The sequence below is a fragment of the Podarcis tiliguerta genome (assembly GCF_965153285.1).
Source record: "Podarcis tiliguerta genome assembly, chromosome: 2".
Lineage (NCBI taxonomy): Eukaryota > Metazoa > Chordata > Lepidosauria > Squamata > Lacertidae > Podarcis > Podarcis tiliguerta.
In genome coordinates this window covers 2,156,216-2,175,417 of record NC_139535.1, presented here as the reverse complement: position 1 = coordinate 2,175,417, position 19,202 = coordinate 2,156,216, and the positions used below count along the sequence as shown (strand labels likewise).

The 19,202-nt window shown below is 44.0% G+C and overlaps 1 protein-coding gene across 1 annotated transcript; it reads left to right on the top strand.

Annotated features, from left to right (window-relative positions):
- Positions 1-1,133: 1,133 nt before the first annotated feature.
- On the top strand, positions 1,134-18,729 carry LOC310670254 (uncharacterized protein). Its single transcript, XM_083425235.1, has 4 exons — positions 1,134-1,601; positions 2,773-2,914; positions 12,807-17,386; positions 17,630-18,729. The coding sequence occupies exon 3, from the start codon at positions 13,018-13,020 to the stop codon at positions 15,148-15,150; it is 2,133 nt and encodes a 710-aa protein (XP_083281361.1). The 5' UTR covers positions 1,134-1,601; positions 2,773-2,914; positions 12,807-13,017; the 3' UTR covers positions 15,151-17,386; positions 17,630-18,729.
- Positions 18,730-19,202: the final 473 nt, after the last annotated feature.

Sequence of the window (19,202 nt, the reverse complement as noted above, 5' to 3'; positions counted from 1 at the left end):
CTAGATCCTTTTCACATGTACTGCTCTCAAGCCAGGTGTCACCCATCTTGTTTTTGTGCCTCTCATTTTTTTTGCCCAAGTGCAATACTTTACATTTCTCCCTGTTAAAATTCATCTTGTTTGTTTTGGCCCAGTTCTCTAATCTGTCAAGGTCGTTTTGAAGTGTGATCCTGTCCTCTGGGGTGTTAGCCACCCCTCCCAGTTTGGTGTCATCTGCAAATTTGATCAGGATGCCCTTGAGTCCATCATCCAAGTCGTTGATAAAGATGCTGAATAAGACCGGGCCCAAGACAGAACCCTGTGGCACCCCATTAGTCACTCTTCTCCAGGATGAAGAGGAACCATTGATGAGCACCCTTTGGGTTCGGTCAGTCAGCCAGTTACAAATCCACTGAGTGGTAGCATAGTCAAGACCGCATTTTACCAGCTTATACATTAGTTTATACATTAATGCTGCTGCAATGACTCCTGATTCTTTGAAGGGCAAATTGTTCAGGTAAAACATACCTGGTGGCAGCAGGAATAAAGGGGATGTTTAGATCAGAAGGTTGGCGGTTCGAATCCCCTTGACGGGGTGAGCTCCAGTTGCTCGGTCCCTGCTCCTGCCAACCCAGCAGTTCGAAAGCACATCAAAGTGCAAGTAGATAAATAGGTACCTCTCCAGCGGGAAGGTAAGCGGCGTTTCCGTGCGCTGCTCTGGTTCACCTGAAGTGGCTTAGTCATGCTGGCCACATGACCTGGAAGCTGTAAGCCGGCTCCCTTGGCCAGTAAAGCAAGATGAGCACCGCAACCCCAGAGTCGGCCACAACTAGACCTAATGGTCAGGGGTCCCTTTACCTTTACAATGTTGTAAAGGTCCCTTTACCTTTACAATGTCGGTGGGATGTGGGGGCGGAGCAAGAGAGAAGGGACGTGGGTGCACACCTGGTTCATCTTCGTTGCAGAGAAGAGCCAGTGAATTTCCCTGAAGGTGCATACACACAAAAACACACACACACGTGTGAACGCGCGCACACAGAACATAAGAAGGCCCTATAGTTGGAGCAGACCAAGGGTCCCGTCTCGCCCCGAATCCTGCTCTCCCGGAGTCCCAGTGGGAAACCAGATGCCCGTTTTGGGAATCCTGCAAGGAGAATTTCAGCCCAGGAGCATCTCTCCCCTCGCTGCTCGGTGGTCCAGGCAGCAGCTGGAAAATGCTGTCTGCACAGTTTGGAGTCTGTTTGGGTTTCTCTCAGGGACCAAAGGGTCTTGATCCGGCCCTCCTCCTCCTCCTCCAGAAACCCCCTCCCCCGTCAATAGGGTGGGCGTGGAGTTGGGCAGCTTCTCAAGGGAGCCCAAAGGGGAGGAAGCCGAAGGCAGCGCCGTCACGTCCGGCTCCCATGCGAAAAGTGGAAGGGGCTTCTCCCAGGAAGGGGTCACTCTGTGGGTCGGAAGTTTGCAGCAAGTGGGGGGGGTGCAGAAGGAGCCCCTGGAGAAGCGAGAGGTTTCAGAAAGGTAAAGAGGGGCGCCAGTCGACCACGGACCCCCCTTCTCCGCTTTGCATTGCAAGAAAGGAAATCGGAATAGCTACGAAGGGAGGCGGATGGTCAGAGGAGAAAGAGGTAAAGATGCCGGGGGAGGGGAGGGGAGGGGGGGAGGAAAAGCATAGAGAGACCCTTTCTTGCTTCCCCAAAAGCTCCTGCCTTGGGACGAGGGCGGGGAGGGGCGATGGGGTCGGAGAGAAAGGGGCACAGAGCCCCCCCCCCGCATTAATCTCTCGTCCTGGGACCCACATGGAGAGGCTCGCATCCATGCAATGCAGCTGCAAAGCGTGGACCCCCCCCCCCCACCTGCAGGGTTTGCCTTGCGCCGTCTCTTTTGAAGCCCCCCCCCCAGCAGACACGTTTTCCCACCAAGGGGTTGCCCCCCAAAAGCCCCACCCCCAAGCAGGGCGAGCCGTGCCAAGGAGGACCAGAGGGTGTAGGGGAGAGGGGGGGCAGAGGATGTTGGGGGGCAGAGGGTTGAATGGAAGCCTCCCTGGGGGCGAGACGCCATGTTGATAAATGGCAGGGGGTGGAGAAAGAAAGAGGCATGGGGCCTTTTTCTGGGATGCCTCCACCTGGGGTGCTGGCAGGGGGGTTTCTGCAGGGGCTGCCTTGGCTTCTCCGTTGACCTAGAGAAGCATCCCTGCACGCTGAACCCCCCCCCCCCCCATTTTGTCCTAGGGAAGCTGCTGCATCGAATGCTGGGATCTGCATTCTTCCAAGCCAGACCATTGGTCCCCTGGGAGAGGAGAGGAGAGGGGCACTTGAAGGAGCCCGTGTCAGGATGAAAAGGTGGGGTATAGATAAATAGAAGAAGAATAACAATCATTCTAAGGTTGCTTGAGGAGGCTTCTAGTCAAAGCAATTGGAGCCTCTTGTGAAGCCCCTGAATGAGACCAGCCTGTGAAGAAAGAGTGTCCGACAAGGAGCTGGGAGGCAGGGGGTTAAATTCCCCTGGGGGATCTTGCCTCTTGGCCTCACCTACCTCCTTGGAGGAAAAGGGGTGGGGGATTGATAAATGACTAGTGAAACAAAAGAGGACAGAGCAGAGACAGACAAATGCATCAGGAAGATGGCCCAGATCATACAGGAAGGAGAAAACAAAATGCAGATAATAAGTATTTTCAGAGAAACCTCAGCAGAGAAGGTTTTTTGGGGCTGAGTGTGACTTGGGAGTTCAAGGTGGACGTGGATACCAAGGGGTCTTCAGACGATTTTTCAGGGATTATGATTGGCATCTGTACTCCAGCAACCAAATGAATCCAAGGTTCCCACAGTAACAGAAGGTCTGGATGATTTCCCCAAAGATGCCTGCCTTATATTCCAGAAAATGGCCTGGATATGTCCCAGAAGGGAGTGTCTCTCAGGTTCTGAGTCGGAAAGGGAGCCAGGTACAATGACCCCGATTTGAAGGCTGGCTTCTTCTTCATACTCACCTTTTGAATCTCTTCCCGTGGAAGCATCCCTGCTTCCACCTCCTCCCCCTTTCCCTCCTTCCCCACAACCAGGCCTCTGGACCTTTAATATCCACCTTTTCCCGTGTTGCAGATCTTCCCTGTTGGAGCACAGGTGGGGGTCTCCCTTGGGGTGGGGGGCAAGGAGTCCGTGGCCCCCCACCCCAAAGGAGGACAGTGAGAGGGGCTTGGGCAGAGAATTCCTACAAGGATAGCTCTGTGTCCTGACTATGGGATGAGGAGGCAAATTCCCTATCCATTATTGCCCAGGGGACTGATGAGGAATTGTACGCCATTATAATTGCTCCGTGCTCTTTAGATGAAGTGTGATTAATAAATTTAGTAAGTAATAATTGCTCTGGTAACCTCAAGATTAGATTGCTGCAATGTGTTATATGTAGGGCTGCCTCTGAAGAGGGTTCAGTAACTTCAGCTGGTGCAGAATTCAGAGGCCCCCCACCTTAAAATAACTACGCAAAATCTACAGAGACTCCCAGGTTTGTGTTGTCTTTGCTTCTTCACAAGATGAACTTTTTGGAAGGTTTTTACAGTCACGTATAGCATCAATAACACTTATGCTTTACTTATTTGACAAACGATAGACTCTGGTACGATGAGTTTGAGCTCATCTCCTTGCCTGAAACCCAAAAAATAAAAATAGAAAAACACTGAGCAGGAGAAATTGAGGAGTATGTCCTTTCAGTATGCAATGAGACCCGACAGTATGTCTAGCTCATTTAAACAAAATCACTGATCCGATCAGCAGCAGCAGTGAACAATGTGATAGTGAATTGTCGTCGCTTGTCTCCACTGCCCTCACACACGTGTTGTGAAGAATCTTCTTTCATTATGAATGGTCTGTGTCACCATTAAGAAAAAGAAGTCAGAATAGGCCAATATCTATGTGTACTGTTCTTAAACCTAGCACAAGGTTGTCCTTTGAACTAGCCAGGTGTTTAACTGAGAATCAATCACAATCTGTCCATCATTTGAAAAATAAGACTTTAGAGCCACCCCACCCCAAAATGGCAACTCTTGTTGTTTAGTCGTTTAGTTGTGTCCGACTCTTCGTGACCCCCTGGACCAGAGCACGCCAGGCACTCCTGTCTTCCATCAGGGTCTTTTCCAGGGAGTCTTCTCTTCTCATGACTCCTAGACATTCAATTTTGGGCGGCTGTAACCTTGATTTAACAAGACATTTGGCACCTAGCTTCTATATATGAGTTTCTAACACTGATCCTGTTACCTCCACACACTGCTGCCTCTGTCCCCCTTAGTAGGAAGTCACGTTCCACCATCACATCCCTCTTCCTCCTCTGGGGAGTGGTAGGAATTGCTCCATACCCTGCCCCTTCCACAGCCACCTTGGTGCGTTCTGAGGTCTGCATCTTGCTCCTCTGACCCAGAATTGATTTTGCAGCTCGAGTGACACATCAGGGTTCCTAACAGCCCCGTTTCTCTGTACCACATTCCTCCAGGTTTTCGTTTCCTGCAACCAGCAATCTTCCTCCTGGCTGGGGCCAACCTCACCTGTGTTGCTGTCCCAGGACAATCCACTCTGCTCTCTTTCAAGAAATCCCTCATCTTGCTCAGGAGCTCGTAGGGCAGACAGGCGGACCTCAGCTTGCTGTTCCTTCTCTTCCTGCACCTGCTGCAGGTGTAATTCTGCATATTCTCAGGCAGCAGGACAAACATGGCACAGGTGTGGCAGGTCACTGCAGCAGCTCCCTCGCCATCCATGTCTCTTGCTCCTACACGCAGCATGAGACAGGACTCCTGGCCTCGCCCTCACACTCAGACTTAGAAGGGTGGTTTCTAAATCTAATAAATAAAAATTGGGGTGAGTGTTTCTATCTGGGATTCCAGCAGCCAGGCTCCAACAGCCTTTTCCGGCATCTCTGCGCTGCAAGGCTGACAGATGGAGGTCCAGCTCCAAGGACATTAGCCTACCTGAGCACACCTTCAGTTTATTCCAAGCGCCAAGCCTTCTCACTACTTCCATGCTACAGTCCCTAGAAAAACCTGAACCCTGGGTCTCCCAATATGGCTGCTATGCTCCTCCTGGGGCCCAAGGGACTGTGCGGGTGATTAATAAATATCCAGAAGTCCAAAGGGCTAAGATGTGCCCCAGGGGTGGAATAATATCAGACGGAGAATGAAAAATGTCATTAGCAACTCTGATTCTGAGAAATGGAGGGCATGTTTGTGTTGGCTATTTGCAGTATGGTAGCGCTGCAGGGAGCTTGCTGGGGAGACCATGCATTAAAAAGGACTCAAAAATAACTTAAACAAGGTTTTAATAACAAAAGCAAAAACTCCATTTACACTAAAGAAAACAACAAACAACCATGACCCAATCACCAACCCATCCCCCAGGGTAATGGCAGAGCTAGTTGCTGCTCCTTATATACTACACCCAAATGCTGACACAGCTGAATGAATACAACTCAGCAGCACCTGCTATGTTTCACAGCTGTAAAGCTGGGTCTTGTTATTTTGCTCTGGCCCCTTAAAGACATACACAACTGGTGGAACAATGATGAACCTTTACATTTAAAGAAACCATTCAACATTTCCCCTGCGGTTCATCATTGTGGATCAAAAACATAAAGCATATTTTGTACATGTCTTTCATGTGTAACCTTTGGAAGTGCTTTTGTAAAAATGTCCGCAATTTGATTGTCCCCTGGAACATTTTCAAATACAATCTTTACAAACTGTAAACGTAAACTTAAGACTCTAGTGCGCTGCGTATTGGTCTCTGAACACAGGATAGCGAGTCCGCTCTGGGAATCAAGGTAAACTTTTGCTGATAGTGTTACTTGCATCTGTAGGTCTGCAAATACTTCCAGATACCATTCTACATCACGAGTGGCCTGAACGCATGCACATAATTCACTCTCTGTTGTGGAGAGACAAATAATGGTTTATGTTTGGGACTTCCATTCAAATGGACAACCGTTATAACAAAACACCATACCAGACACATCCCTGCAATTATTTTGTTCCACTGCATGAGATGCATCACAGAAAATTTCAAAACCTTTGTCAATACTGGATGTAAACTGCAACCTATAATGTTTGGTATGTTTATTTTTTTTTTAAAAAAATAATATTTATTAAAAGTTTAAAGATTACAAAAAGAAGTAAGAAAAAAAGAAAGAATAGGCAATACAAATCAATACATTACAATACATAAAAAGAAAACAAGAAACACAATACATCAAAACAAAAACAAAAACAATTAAAAACACATCCAATATTCATATTCATCTTTCATTAGCCTGTTTCATCGACCTCCTCACACCTCCCTTTTTTGTATTCTAGTTATTATTTCAGCAAATCCTTCCCACCTTTCACTATTTTCTGTCATTTGTCTTAATTTGTTTTAACCTTATCTTACCATTAAAACCCTAAAATTTATTTGTACTTAACCCCTTATAATGTTTCTACTAAAGCCATGTAATTTCATTCCAGCATTTTTCTAACACTCATTAACTTTACAGTATTTCTCTAAACAAATTTTTAAAACTTTTTCCCGATCTTCTTCCACAGTCTCTTCTCCCTGGTCTCGGATTCAGTCAGTCCTTTCTATCAGTTCCATATGGTCCATCAACCTGGTGATCTTCTGTCCAAGGCTCTTAACTCTTTTCCATGTCCCTTCTGCAGATCTTCTTCGTATTTTTGCATAGACTTTACTTTATCTTCTGCTGGTCTTGTTCTTAATTTCCTTCCTTTAGCACTGAAGAGTAGATCTCGGGGAAACTCCAACCTAACAATATCTTTATTCCTTCTCGACGAGTCAGCCCATTCTCCATGGTCAAAACTAAAGTCCAAAAGATATTTCAGAACATGTTTCAAAATCCCTTGGAGGCTAAAGGCCTCCACAACTCCAATCTCCCCCTGACCCAAATCCAGATCCCAAAGGTCAGAACATCCCTGCATAAGGGGATCTATCCAACTTTCCTTCTCCAATCCAAGCAGGACTCCATCCCTCCAAATCTGACTTTCAAATTCAATCATAGAAGGCATCAGCTTAAATTCATCAAATTGCCTCTGAAGACGAGGCTCTCTCCACTTGTGTTACTTGAGGTTCAATAGCAGCTTTTTCCTTCGTCTTCTCCGCAACTTGCCATGTCAAAGTGGATTGCTGAATCAATTCCTGAATATTTTCTGTATAAATATTCACTTTTTGTCCCAAATCAGTCGTTTTTTGTCCCAAATTATCAATTTTAATAATCATCACATCCGTCTTCTCATGAAGCTGTTCCAATAAAACACTTATCTTGCAAAATGCATTCACTAAGGCTTCTTCTGTTGACATTCTTGTCCAAGGTCAATCTCTGATTCTCACGCTTTAATCTCTGCAGCTGGAAAATTCCCCAGCTCCACTCCTGCAACAGTTTCAAAAGCTCCTTCTAGAGGAAACAACTTCTATTTGTATCCGTCCTTTTAAATGCAGATCCAGCAACAGAGTTAATTTTCAATTTTCAACTACTTTTGCTCCTTTTTAAGTGCAGAGGAAAACAATGGAAACAATATATTTCTCTTATTTAACTATCTGTCAACATACGTTTTATTCACAGTCAATGAACTTTCCCAAAACGTCAATCTTACTGGCAGCCCGTTCCCAGGTTCAAAACGGTGGTAATTTATCTCTCTTCACTCTCTTTCCTGCAGGCTTAAACGATCCAAAATTTCCCCCCTTTTCTCCTGCTTCCAAGGCGGGTTTAGTAATTTTAACTGATGAAAATTTAATCCTTTACAAAAGGCTTTTCCAAGACTTAAGTTTGCAGCGTCTTTGCTTTAATATATTTACAAAGAGGAAGGCGGACTTCCTGTTTAGTACCTTCCTGCTTCGGTGCCAAATTAAGATGCTTAAAGATTCAATTTTCCGTTCTAATCACGAGTAGTTGTTTAAAGTCCAATTGTCCACAGGAAAAAGTCAGCGTTCTCCAGCAACAGCAATGCGGCTTCACTCCGTGAAAGAAGCAGTCGATTCGAAGCACCGCGCCGCTCACCCCACGTTGCTCCGGATCCCAAAACCGGGTTTCCCCGCGAGTAGGGGAGGCGCAAAAGTGCCAGCCGAATCCCACGTCCACAGGCTTCTCCCGCCTGTGGTTTTTAATGGGTCTTCGCCTTCGCCGTGGCGACCAGACCCTGATTTCCACGGAGCAGATTCCTCCCGGTCAGAGGAAATCCGCCATTGCCGGAGGCGCTAACCCGGAAGTCCAATGTTTGGTATGTTTAAGGTACATTACCACTCTCTTAAGAACAGAGAAACATTGCATAGTGGGCTTTTCCACAAATTTTGCCAGAAAGTGAAAAGCATAAGTTATATCTGGTCTTGAGATTCTTTGAATGAAATTTAGCTTGCCTATAGCAGAACAATACAAAGTTTTGTTAGGAAATGGCTTATCTTTACCGGTAAAGGTGAAACCACACACCATAGGCGTTTCCTTCCCATTTGCATTTTCTAAACGTAGCATTTCAACAAGATCATCAATTTTTGCAGCTTGATGAACCAGAAAAGATCCATTTTTACCTTTCACAATTTGCATGGATAAATAATTTTTAGCTATGCCCAATTCCACCACATCAAATTTATTCTGTAACTGTGATACTACCAGTTCATATTCCTGTTTAGTTTTTGTAGAAATTAACACGTCATCTACATACACGCATATTTTTGTTACAGAGTTGGCCCTTTCCTTTATAAACACACAGTTGTCTGCCTTTCCTTGTGAAAAAACAATATCCAGCAATTCTTTTGCTAAAGTTTGGTGCCAATTCCTTCCACTTTGGTGCAGACCATAAAGGGATTTATTTAATTTGCATACCAAACCTTCAGCGGCGTCTATGCCTTCAGGAACACGCATAGACATTTTCTTTTAAATCTGCAAACAAATATGCAGTTTTTATATCTAAATGATAAACAGAATGTCCACGTTGTGATGCATCTTTTAACAAAAGCTGAACTGTCTCATATTTTACACTTGGTGAATAACACAAATCATAATCTTCGCCTGGAATTTGTTGAAAACCCCTAGCAACTAATCTAGCCTTGTACCTTACAACTTCATTTTTGTCATTCATTTTAACTGTATAAACCCATTTTGAATCAATAAGTCTCATATCTGAGGTTTGTGGTACAAGAGACCAAGTGTTATGCTCTTTTAAAGAAGCTATCTCAGAGTTCATAGCTTTATACCAATTTACAGCTTGGTGCTTAGGTAAATTCTGAACATCATTGTAGCTTTTTGGCTCAAAAACCGCCTTATTGGCATACACAGTATTAAAATGATCATCTGCAAAACGTTGTGGCTTCTGCCTCTTTCTATCTGAATGTCTCAGTCCGGGAGGAGAGTCAGACTCATCAGACTTAACGGGACTAAGTGAACTACTAGTTTCAGGTTGTAAACCACCATTGTCAGACTGAAGAGATGCCTGTAGGCTAAGCTCACGGTCAGAAAACTCAAAAGAATCTAACCTCCCCTCGGGTGTCTGTGACTTTAAATCATCAAGCAAATTATCAGATTCAACAGGCTTTTCATCGTCTCCCATTAATTCAGAATCATTATTATTCCCTGCTGCTGCTGCTACTTCTTCCTCTTCTTCCTCAGTATTATCTATGCCATCAGTATCTTGGAAAACAGCAACTCCATTCCAAATTACAGTTTGTATCATGCTTCTGGTAATATGAAATTTGCCAGTTGCTGGGACGTAAATTCTGTACACCCCCTGCTGGTAGCCCATTAATTTTCCCTGGACACTACGTTCACCCAATTTCTGCTTAGCGGGATAATGCATAATTACACCTGAACCCCAAATGCGTAGGTATTTCAGATTAGGGTGTTTTTTAAACAACTTCTCATAGGGGGTGACATCTAAACCAGAATGATAACTGATTTCTCACATAACAAAAGGCATGGAGCACTTCAGTCCAAAAATCTTTGGGCAGATTAGCATCGTGCAGATAAGTTTTAACCCCTGCCTGCAGGTCACGCTGCACAATTTCAACAAGCCCATTTTGCCAGGGACTTTGGGGGCAAGGTAACTCATGCGTAGTCCCCTGCGCTTCCAGGAAATTCTCAAAAACCTCAGAAACAAATTCCCCACCCCGGTCAGAAAACAGGTTCTTAATAGGTTTGTTAAAATGCGTTTTTACCCAACTGCAAAAAACTTTGTACTTCTCAAATGCTTGGGACTTCTCAGCTATTGCATAAGTCCAACAATATCTACTATACTGGTCTATGAGAGCAAGCCAGTACTTAGAACCTCCTAATGATGGTGGGTGTGGCCCAACTAAATCACAATGTGCACGCTCAAATGGCTCAGTTACTTTCCTATCTGAGCACCTACCCTTGCGTGCAACCTTAATCTTCTTTTTGCAATAGGATAGACATTGCATAAAGAATTTACATGGTTTTAAGTTGAGGCCATTAACAATATTCTTTGTCTTAATTAAATCAGCAAAATTCAGATGTCCTATAACTCTGTGCACCTCATGGACACACCCAGAATGTGGCCTTACATTCCTCAACTCCTGGCTTGACTGTGCTGTTCTACAATTTATAGGCGGATTAGGAGTAGGTGTGAAAATACAGTCTATATAAACCATCAGAGTCCTAGGCATACAATAGATGTTTGTTCCCATCGAAAAACTCACACATTGACTTTGAGAAACGCACAGTTATGTCTTGACGAGCAAAGCACCTTACTGACAATAAATTGTCTACTGACGGGCAGTAAATGCAGTTCACTATTGTAATGTTTAAAGAGTCAAGTTTAACAGTACCCCTGCCAAGCGACTGCAAGACTTGTGAATTGGCTAAATGTACATTACCAATTTCCCCTCCGAAAGAAATAAACAAGCTTCGATCGTTGTGCTGGGATGCTCCTGAGTCCACAATAAAAGATTTCCACTTGGCACCTTTAATTCTTTTCGATCTGTTGTCCGAGCATGAAAAGCTCACTGCTCGTTTCTGTCTTTACGATACGATGTCGGCTGCTGGGCTGATGACCGTGACTGACGAACAGAAACAGACTTTGGAGTGCTTTGCTTTCTTTTGGATCTGCAGTCCTTTGCAAAATGTCCCTGCTTATTGCAGAACCAACACTTGGCAGCTTTAAATGCAGTCGTATCACCACAACTTTGCAAGTGGTGTTCCTCATTCTTTCTGGAAATAGGAGTGCTTATGGCACAAGCCTCCCTTCTATCCAACTCGCCAAATAATCTTGCCGTTACCCCTTCCACAGTTAATTGTGCTGGTGGAACGGCAGATATCTGGCTAGCTATACCATCAAAGTCCTCATTAAGGGAACATAGAATGATAAAAACATACTGAATATCAGGTATCTCCATGTCCCTTCAAATTAATTTGCAGCGTATTGCCTCCAGACGTCTCAAGTGTGCTGCCAAATCACCACCAGGCTGCAACTTCATCTGGTACAACTGCTTGAAAAACGTCAATGCAGACCCTGACTCTTTTCTAATATGCACTGCTGCAAGACTGTCCCACATTTCTTTGAAGAAGAAGAAGAAGAAGAGTTTGGATTTGATATCCCGTTTTATCACTACCCGAAGGAGTCTCAAAGCGGCTAACATTCTCCTTTCCTTCCTCCCCCACAACAAACACTCTGTGAGGTGAGTGGGGCTGAGAGACTTCAGAGAAGTGTGACTAGCCCAAGGTCACCCAGCAGCTGCATGTGGAGGTGCGGAGACACAAACCCGGTTCCCCAGATTACGAGACTACCGCTCTTAACCACTACAGCACACTGGCAGTTTTCTTATTCCTTATATAGATAACTTGCTGGTCGCTGACTGCCAAATTAATTATTGCCCTGGCTTTTGCATCTCCTTTTGACCAAGCATTAGTTACAGGGTCAGGAGGTCATCAGTTACATAGGTCCATATTTCTCTAGAGGTCAAAAGTGCCTCCACCCGAAAAGACCATAAACAATAGTTCTCATCTGTCAGCTGTGGGAAGACCAGCGCCTCCTCAGCTTCTGGAACCCAGTCAACCATTCTGGAACTCTTCCAGACCCACAGAACTACGCTAACAGGAGAAGGAGTTTTCAAACCTTTCTCAGAGTCCAAAAATATGCAGTCATCCACTCAGCAGCTGGGCCCATAACCAAAGATGGTGGCTATTTGCAGTATGGTAGCGCTGCAGAGAGCTTGCTGGGGAGACCATGCATTAAAAAGGACTCAAAAATAACTTAAACAAGGTTTTAATAACAAAAACAAAAACTCTATTTACACTAAAGATAACAACAAACAACCATGACCCAACCACCAACCCATCCCCCAGGGTAATGGGAGAGCTAGTTGCTGCTCCTTATATGCTACACCCAAATGCTGACACAGCTTAATCAATACAAGCAGCACCTGCTATGTTTCACAGCTGTAAACCTGGGTCTCGTTATTTTGCTCTGGCCCTTGCTCTGGCCCCTTAAAGACATACACAACTGGTGGAACAATGATGAACCTTTACATTTAAAGAAACCATTCAACAGTTCGTGGAAGGAGAACAACTCCCTTTCCTGTGAGGCAGGTCCTTATTTAAAAAGGCAATCCCACAACTGTATTCTTAGATCAAACTACTTTATTAATTATTTAGTATTATGAAAGGTTGATGATGCATTCCTATTATTTGGCATTGTTTCAACTCATTTGCTTAAAATTTGGGACATAAAGAAGACAGGGAGGAATGTACAATAGGTTGAAATAAGAGAAGGTGCTAATTGCATTTGATGTGTGTTACAGTCTTTGTTCTCTTCCTTGAAATACTAACAGGAGTTTTCCTCTCCTCTCATTTCCAAGCAGGTTATGGAGAAGACAGTGCGTCATCTGTAATTTCATTTGGAAATACGAAGAGACCATTTAAATGTGGTGAATGTGGAATGTGCTTCAGTCCATGTGCACAGTTAATAAACTCACATCAATAAACTCACAGAGTGGGGAAACCATTTAAAGGTATAGAGTGTGGAAAGAGCTTCAACAAACTTCATCTCTTACTTTGCATTGTCTAACTCCTATGAGTGAGAAACCCTACCAATGTATGCAGTGTGGATGGAGATGCAGTATGAGTAGACAACTTACTGTACATCAAAGGATTCACGCAACAGAAAAACCATTTAAATGTGTAGAGTGTGGAAAGAGCTTCTGTCATAGCATATCGCTAAGCAACCATCAACGGACTCACACAGGGGAGAAACCATTTAAATGTATAGAGTGTGGAAAGAGCTTCTGTCATAGCATAACGCTAAGCAAGCATTTACGGACTCACACAGAGGAGAAACCATTTAAATGTATGGACTGTGGAAAGAGCTTCACACATAATAAAAACCTAAGCGAACATCAACGGACTCACACAGGGGAGAAACCATTTAAATGTATAGAGTGTGGAAAGAGCTTCACACATAATGGAAACCTTAGAAAACATCTACGGACTCACACAGGGGAGAAACCATTTCAATGTATGGAGTGTGGAAAAAGCTTCACACATAATGGAAACCTTAGAAAACATCTACGGACTCACACAGGGGAGAAACCATTTAAATGTATGGAGTGTGGAAAAAGCTTCAGTCAGAGTTCAGCAATTAATAAACATCATCAAACTCACACGGGTGAGAGACCTTGTAAATGTTTGGAATGTGGAAAAAGCTTTCGTTCAGGTGAACAACTGACTTTACATCATCGAACGCACACAGGGGAGAAACCATTTAAATGTATGGACTGCGGAAAGAGCTTCACACATAATGGAAACCTTAGAAAACATCTACGGACTCACACAGGGGAGAAACCATTTCAATGTATGGAGTGTGGAAAAAGCTTCACTCAGAGTTCATCACTTAATAAACATCATCAAACTCACATGGGTAAAAAACCCTACAAATGTATGCAGTGTGGGTGGATATTCAGTATGAGTAGACAACTTATGGTACATCGAAGGAGTCACGCGGCAGAAAAACAATTTAAATGTGTAGAGTGTGGAATGAGCTTCACCTATAAGGCAAGCCTTAGCAACCATCAACGGACTCACACAGGGGAGAAACCATTTAAATGTATCGAATGTGGAAAGAGCTTCACACATAATGGAATCCTTAGAAAACATCTACGGACTCACACACGGGAGAAACCATTTAAATGTATGGACTGCGGAAAGAGCTTCACACATAATGGAATCCTTAGAAAACATCTACGGACTCACACACGGGAGAAACTATTTAAATGTATGGAGTGTGGAAAGAGCTTTCGTTCAGATGAACATCTGACTTTACATCATCGAACTCACACAGGGGAGAAACCATTTAAATGTATGGTCTGCGGAAAGAGCTTCACACATAATGGAAACCTTAGAAAACATCTATGGACTCACACAGGGGAGAAACTATTTAAATGTATGGAGTGTGGAAAGAGCTTCACATATAATAGAAACCTTAGAAAACATCAATGGACTCACACAGGGGAAAATCTATTTAAATGTATGGAGTGTGGAAAGAGCTTCAACAGTAGTAGAACACTTAGACAACATCAATGGACTCACACAGGGGGAAAACCATTTAAATGTATCGAATGTGGAAAGAACTTCACACATAATGGAAGCCTTAGACAACATCTACAGACTCACACAGGGAAGAAACCTTATGAATGTATGGAATGTGGAAAGTGCTTTCGTTCAGGTGATCATCTGTCTTTACATCATAGAACACACACACGGGAGAAACCATTTAAATGTATGGACTGTGGAAAGAGCTTCACACGTAATGGAACCCTTAGAATACATCTACGGACTCACACAGGGGAGAAACCATTTAAATGTATGGAGTGTGGAAAAAGCTTCAGTCAGAGTTCAGCAATTAATAAACATCATCAAACTCACACGGGTGAGAGACCTTGTAAATGTTTGGAATGTGGAAAAAGCTTTCGTTCAGGTGAACAACTGACTTTACATCATCGAACGCACACAGGGGAGAAACCATTTAAATGTATGGAGTGTGGAAAGAGCTTTGGTCAAAAGGGAACTCTAAGAGTACATCATCGAACGCACACAGGAGAGAAACCATTTAAATGTATGGAGTGTGGAAAGAGCTTTGGTCAAAAGGGAACTCTAAGACTACATCAACAGACTCACACAGGGGAGAAACCTTATACGGCAAATGTATGAAGTGTGGAAAGAGCTTCAGTCTAAAGGAAACAAAGTGTACATTAACAGACTCACCCAGGTGAGAAACCATTTAAATGTATGGAGTGTGGAAAGAACTTCAGTCAGAGTGGACACCTTACAAAACATCAATGGACTCACAAAGGAGGAAACATTTAAATTCCAGGAGTGCAGAAACTGCTTCTGTTTAATGGAGTACTTACAAAATGTTTACGGACTTATATGGAAGGAACCATTTAGATATATGGAGTGTAGAAATATTTTTCCTCGACAAGAGGAGGAGGAGTTTGGATTTGATATCCCGCTTTATCACTACCCTAAGGAGTCTCAAAGTGGCTAACATTCTCCTTTCCCTTCCTCCCCCACAACAAACACTGCGTGAGGTGAGTGAGGCTGAGAGACTTCAGAGAAGTGTGACTGGCCCAAGGTCACCCAGCAGCTGCATGTGGAGGAGCGGAAACGCGAACCCGGTTCACCAGATTATGAGTCTACCGCTCTTAACCACTACACCACACTGGCTCTCTCAAGGGTTCATTTCTTCCTTCTAATGAACAGGCTCCTATAGGTGGAAATCAAATTTAAAGGCATCCCATGTATGTGATGATCTGGTGTTTTAGTGTAAAGTTGTACTTTCATGTAGTAAAGTAATCAAGGTAGCGTATCACAATAGTTAGTAATGTATAAATGGCTTTGTACATCGTACCTCAGGTTACAAACAGCCTCTTTGATGAACATTTTGGATTATGACCATTTCAAACCCGGAAATGAGTTGGTTAAACTAGAATTATAGGAATGGCAGCATGACATGCATTGTTTTAATTGCGGCCCAGGACCCACGTACCTACGGGACCGCCTCTCCTGGTATGCCCCTTGGAGGACCTTAAGGTCCACAAATGACAACATTTTGGAGGTCCCAAGTCGCAAGGTGGTTAGATTGGTCTCGACTAGGGCCAGGGCCTTTTCAGTACTGGCCCCGACTTGGTGCAACGCTCTGTCACAAGAGACTAGGGCCCTGCGGGACTTGACATCTTTCCGCAGGGCCTGCAAGACAGAGCTGTTCCACCTGGCCTTTGGTTTGGACTCAGTCTGACCATTGTGTTTCCCTCCCCTTATGGTTTTGATCTGTGGGCTATTTTTTAAATGAGGCTGCATTTTAAATTGTATTTTAACCTGTATTTTAAATTGTTGTTTTTTCCCCTATTATGTTTTTACTGTAATTTTACTGGTGTTAGCCACCCTGAGCCTGGCTCTGGCTGGGTAGGACGGGGTATTAATAACTGGGCGGGGGGGTGTGGAGGAATAAATGACCAGTCCATAATTTTAATGGTAGGTCTATTATAGCTGTGAGAGAAACAGAATAACAACAGGAAAAACCCCAGAAACCTAGAAGTCAAATCAGAGATTTATGTGCATTACAATGAGTGAAATAAGTATTTGATCCCTTATCCACCAGCCAGATGTCAGGCTACCTGGTATCTTAACTGTTACGTAACGAGCTGAGATTAGAAGCACCTGCTGTAAGGGAGAGGTCTTACCTGTTATCCCAGCTCATTACAGTACCTGTACAAAAGACACCTGTCGACAGAAGCAATCAATCCAAAGGTGTTTTTATTATGCGTTGGCTTGTGACATATATGGAAGGTGACCAATGAAGGTGGTTTTCCGCGTCTCTTAGGTCATAGAAATGTTCTAAAGGACTGTGTGGAAAAATTAGGGCTGAGGGAGAATTGTGGAAGGGGTTGAGGGGTGTGAAAGGGAGACGGAGACGGAGAGAAGTCTCTGAGTCATTTGCTGAGGGATGTGGATGAAGGCCTTGGCTTCTCTCACACCAAATGTAACCGCTCTGTAGAAAAGACTCTACAACCTGAAAATGGAGACGGTGCACGTACTTTTGTAACCCAAGAAAATCTTTAATAATTTTTTTTTAATTGAAATAAAGGCCTTGCTCTCCTTCCATCAGACTTTCCTTTAAGCGAAGCAGCCCCTGTATCTCAGGTCTCTAAGCAGTTTAGGATGCCTACTTGAGAAACGTGCTTTAAAATGGCTTCGTCTCTCAATGATTAGTCCATCGTAAGACCTACAGTGTTTTGCTTTTGAAATCCCTTTTCTTCCTCCCTTCTTCCCACCTTTTATTCTATCCACCATTCCAGGAGCTCGTGGGGATGCGATGTTTGATTTCAGGCAAGAAATGAGGGTTTTCATCTCGTTACAGGAGACTGGTTGCCATTCAGGAGAGCCAGTGTGGTGTAGTGGTTAAGAGCGGTAGTCACGTAATCTGGGTAACCGGGTTCGCGTCTCCGCTCCTCCACATGCAGCTGCTGGGTGACCTTGGGCCAGTCACAGTCTCTCAGCCCCACTCACCTCACAGAGTGTTTGTTGTGGGGGAGGAAGGGAAAGGAGAATGTTAGCCGCTTTGAGACTCCTTAAAAGGGAGTGAAAGGCGGGATATCAAATCCAAACTCTTCTTCTTCTTCTTCTTCAGGCTTCCCCTGATGACCTGTCTTTAATTAAACCCTGGGCCACCAGCTCCCAGCATTTGTCTTCCCTCTGTTCCATTAGCTAGTCCCAAGGGCTTTCGTATTTTCAGCTTTCTTGTCGTGGAGCAGACTCTTGTATTCCAACCTACGTTTGATCAAATTTTCCGTGGATTCCTCTGATGGATTCTTATGTCTTAGTTGTCTTAGCTAGAGCTTTCTTAGCTGCTTCGAATCAACTGTCAAACCAGCCAAGGTGTGTTGATTGTGTGCAATTAGTAATTGTAGGAAGTTATCTGTGATGGGCAGCTGGGCTTGGCCAGAGTCAGGGGGTGCAGTGCCTCAGAATTCCATGAGAGAGCTGGAGCCTCCCTCTGATTGGCTATCAAGACAGGTGGGCGGAGCCAGCACTTTTGGAGGGAAAATAAAATGAGCCGTTTCTGAGAAAGTGGAGGGATAGTTTTGTGGGAGAAGAGGGAGGGAGGGAGGTTCTGGTCTGTGTGTGAAGTGCACTCTGAGGAAATTATCCCAAGCTAGAGAAAGGGGTCTCTGAGCTTAGAAAGACTAGTTTTGAGAGAGTATTCAGACAGGAGTTAACTGGAAGGCTGGGAAGCAAGGAGTAGAAGCTGTGAGGATACTGTCTACTTGGGTCTCATTTCAGTCAGGAAGGGAAAGATCTTCTAGAAAGAGCAGAATCCCAAACCAGTTATGAAGGGTGTGGTGACCCCCTGGGTCTGCTATACTGTCAGAAGTACCTCAGGAGCGTGGAAACTGACAGAAAGTAACACCTTGTTTAAGAATCAAAATATTAAGCTGCAACAGCTAAGTTAAAGAGCTGAAGTGAAATAAGTGGAAATAAGCTCAGCATTGGCCACCCTCTCTAGACACCTGTAACATCGAAGAGGAATAACTTAAAAGAAGCAACAGAAGTTTAAAAGAAGCTGTGCATTTACTATTTTGTTTTAGAAGCCTGTAACATACACTAAATTTAGTACAATTTATTATTGAGTTCACTGTTTCCTGAAAGAACATTATCTATCTCCTGACACATCCTTTGCTTTTTTCAACTTTGTTCTGTAAAATAAAACTTCCTTGTTTGTTCAACTTCTGCCTGAGTTGCCAAGGATCTTTGTTTACGTTCACACAAAAACTGTAAGATAACCCATTGTGATTATATAGTCAGTCAGGACTGACTGAAGAAACTGACTACAGTGGTATCTTGGTTCTCAAACTTAATCCGTTCTGGAAGTATGTTCGAAAACCAAAGAGTTCCAAAACCAAGGCGCGCTTTCCCATAGAAAGTAATGTATAACAGATTAATCCGTTCCAGACTTTTAAAAACAACTCCTAAAACAGCAATTTAACATGAATTTTACTATCTAACGAGACCACTGACCAATAAAATGAAAGCAATAATCAATGTTCTGTACTATAAAATAAAGAAGACAGTAAGGTAAAGGTAAAGGTACCCCTGCCCGTACGGGCCAGTCTTGACAGACTCTAGGGTTGTGCGCCCATCTCACTCAAAGAGGCCGAGGGCCAGCACTGTCCGAAGACACTTCCGGGTCACGTGGCCAGCGT

What these genes read in the sequence shown, in the direction of transcription:
- LOC310670254 (XM_083425235.1), top strand. Translation starts at nt 13,018, where the DNA reads ATGAGTGAGAAACCCTACCAATGTATGCAGTGTGGATGGAGATGCAGT.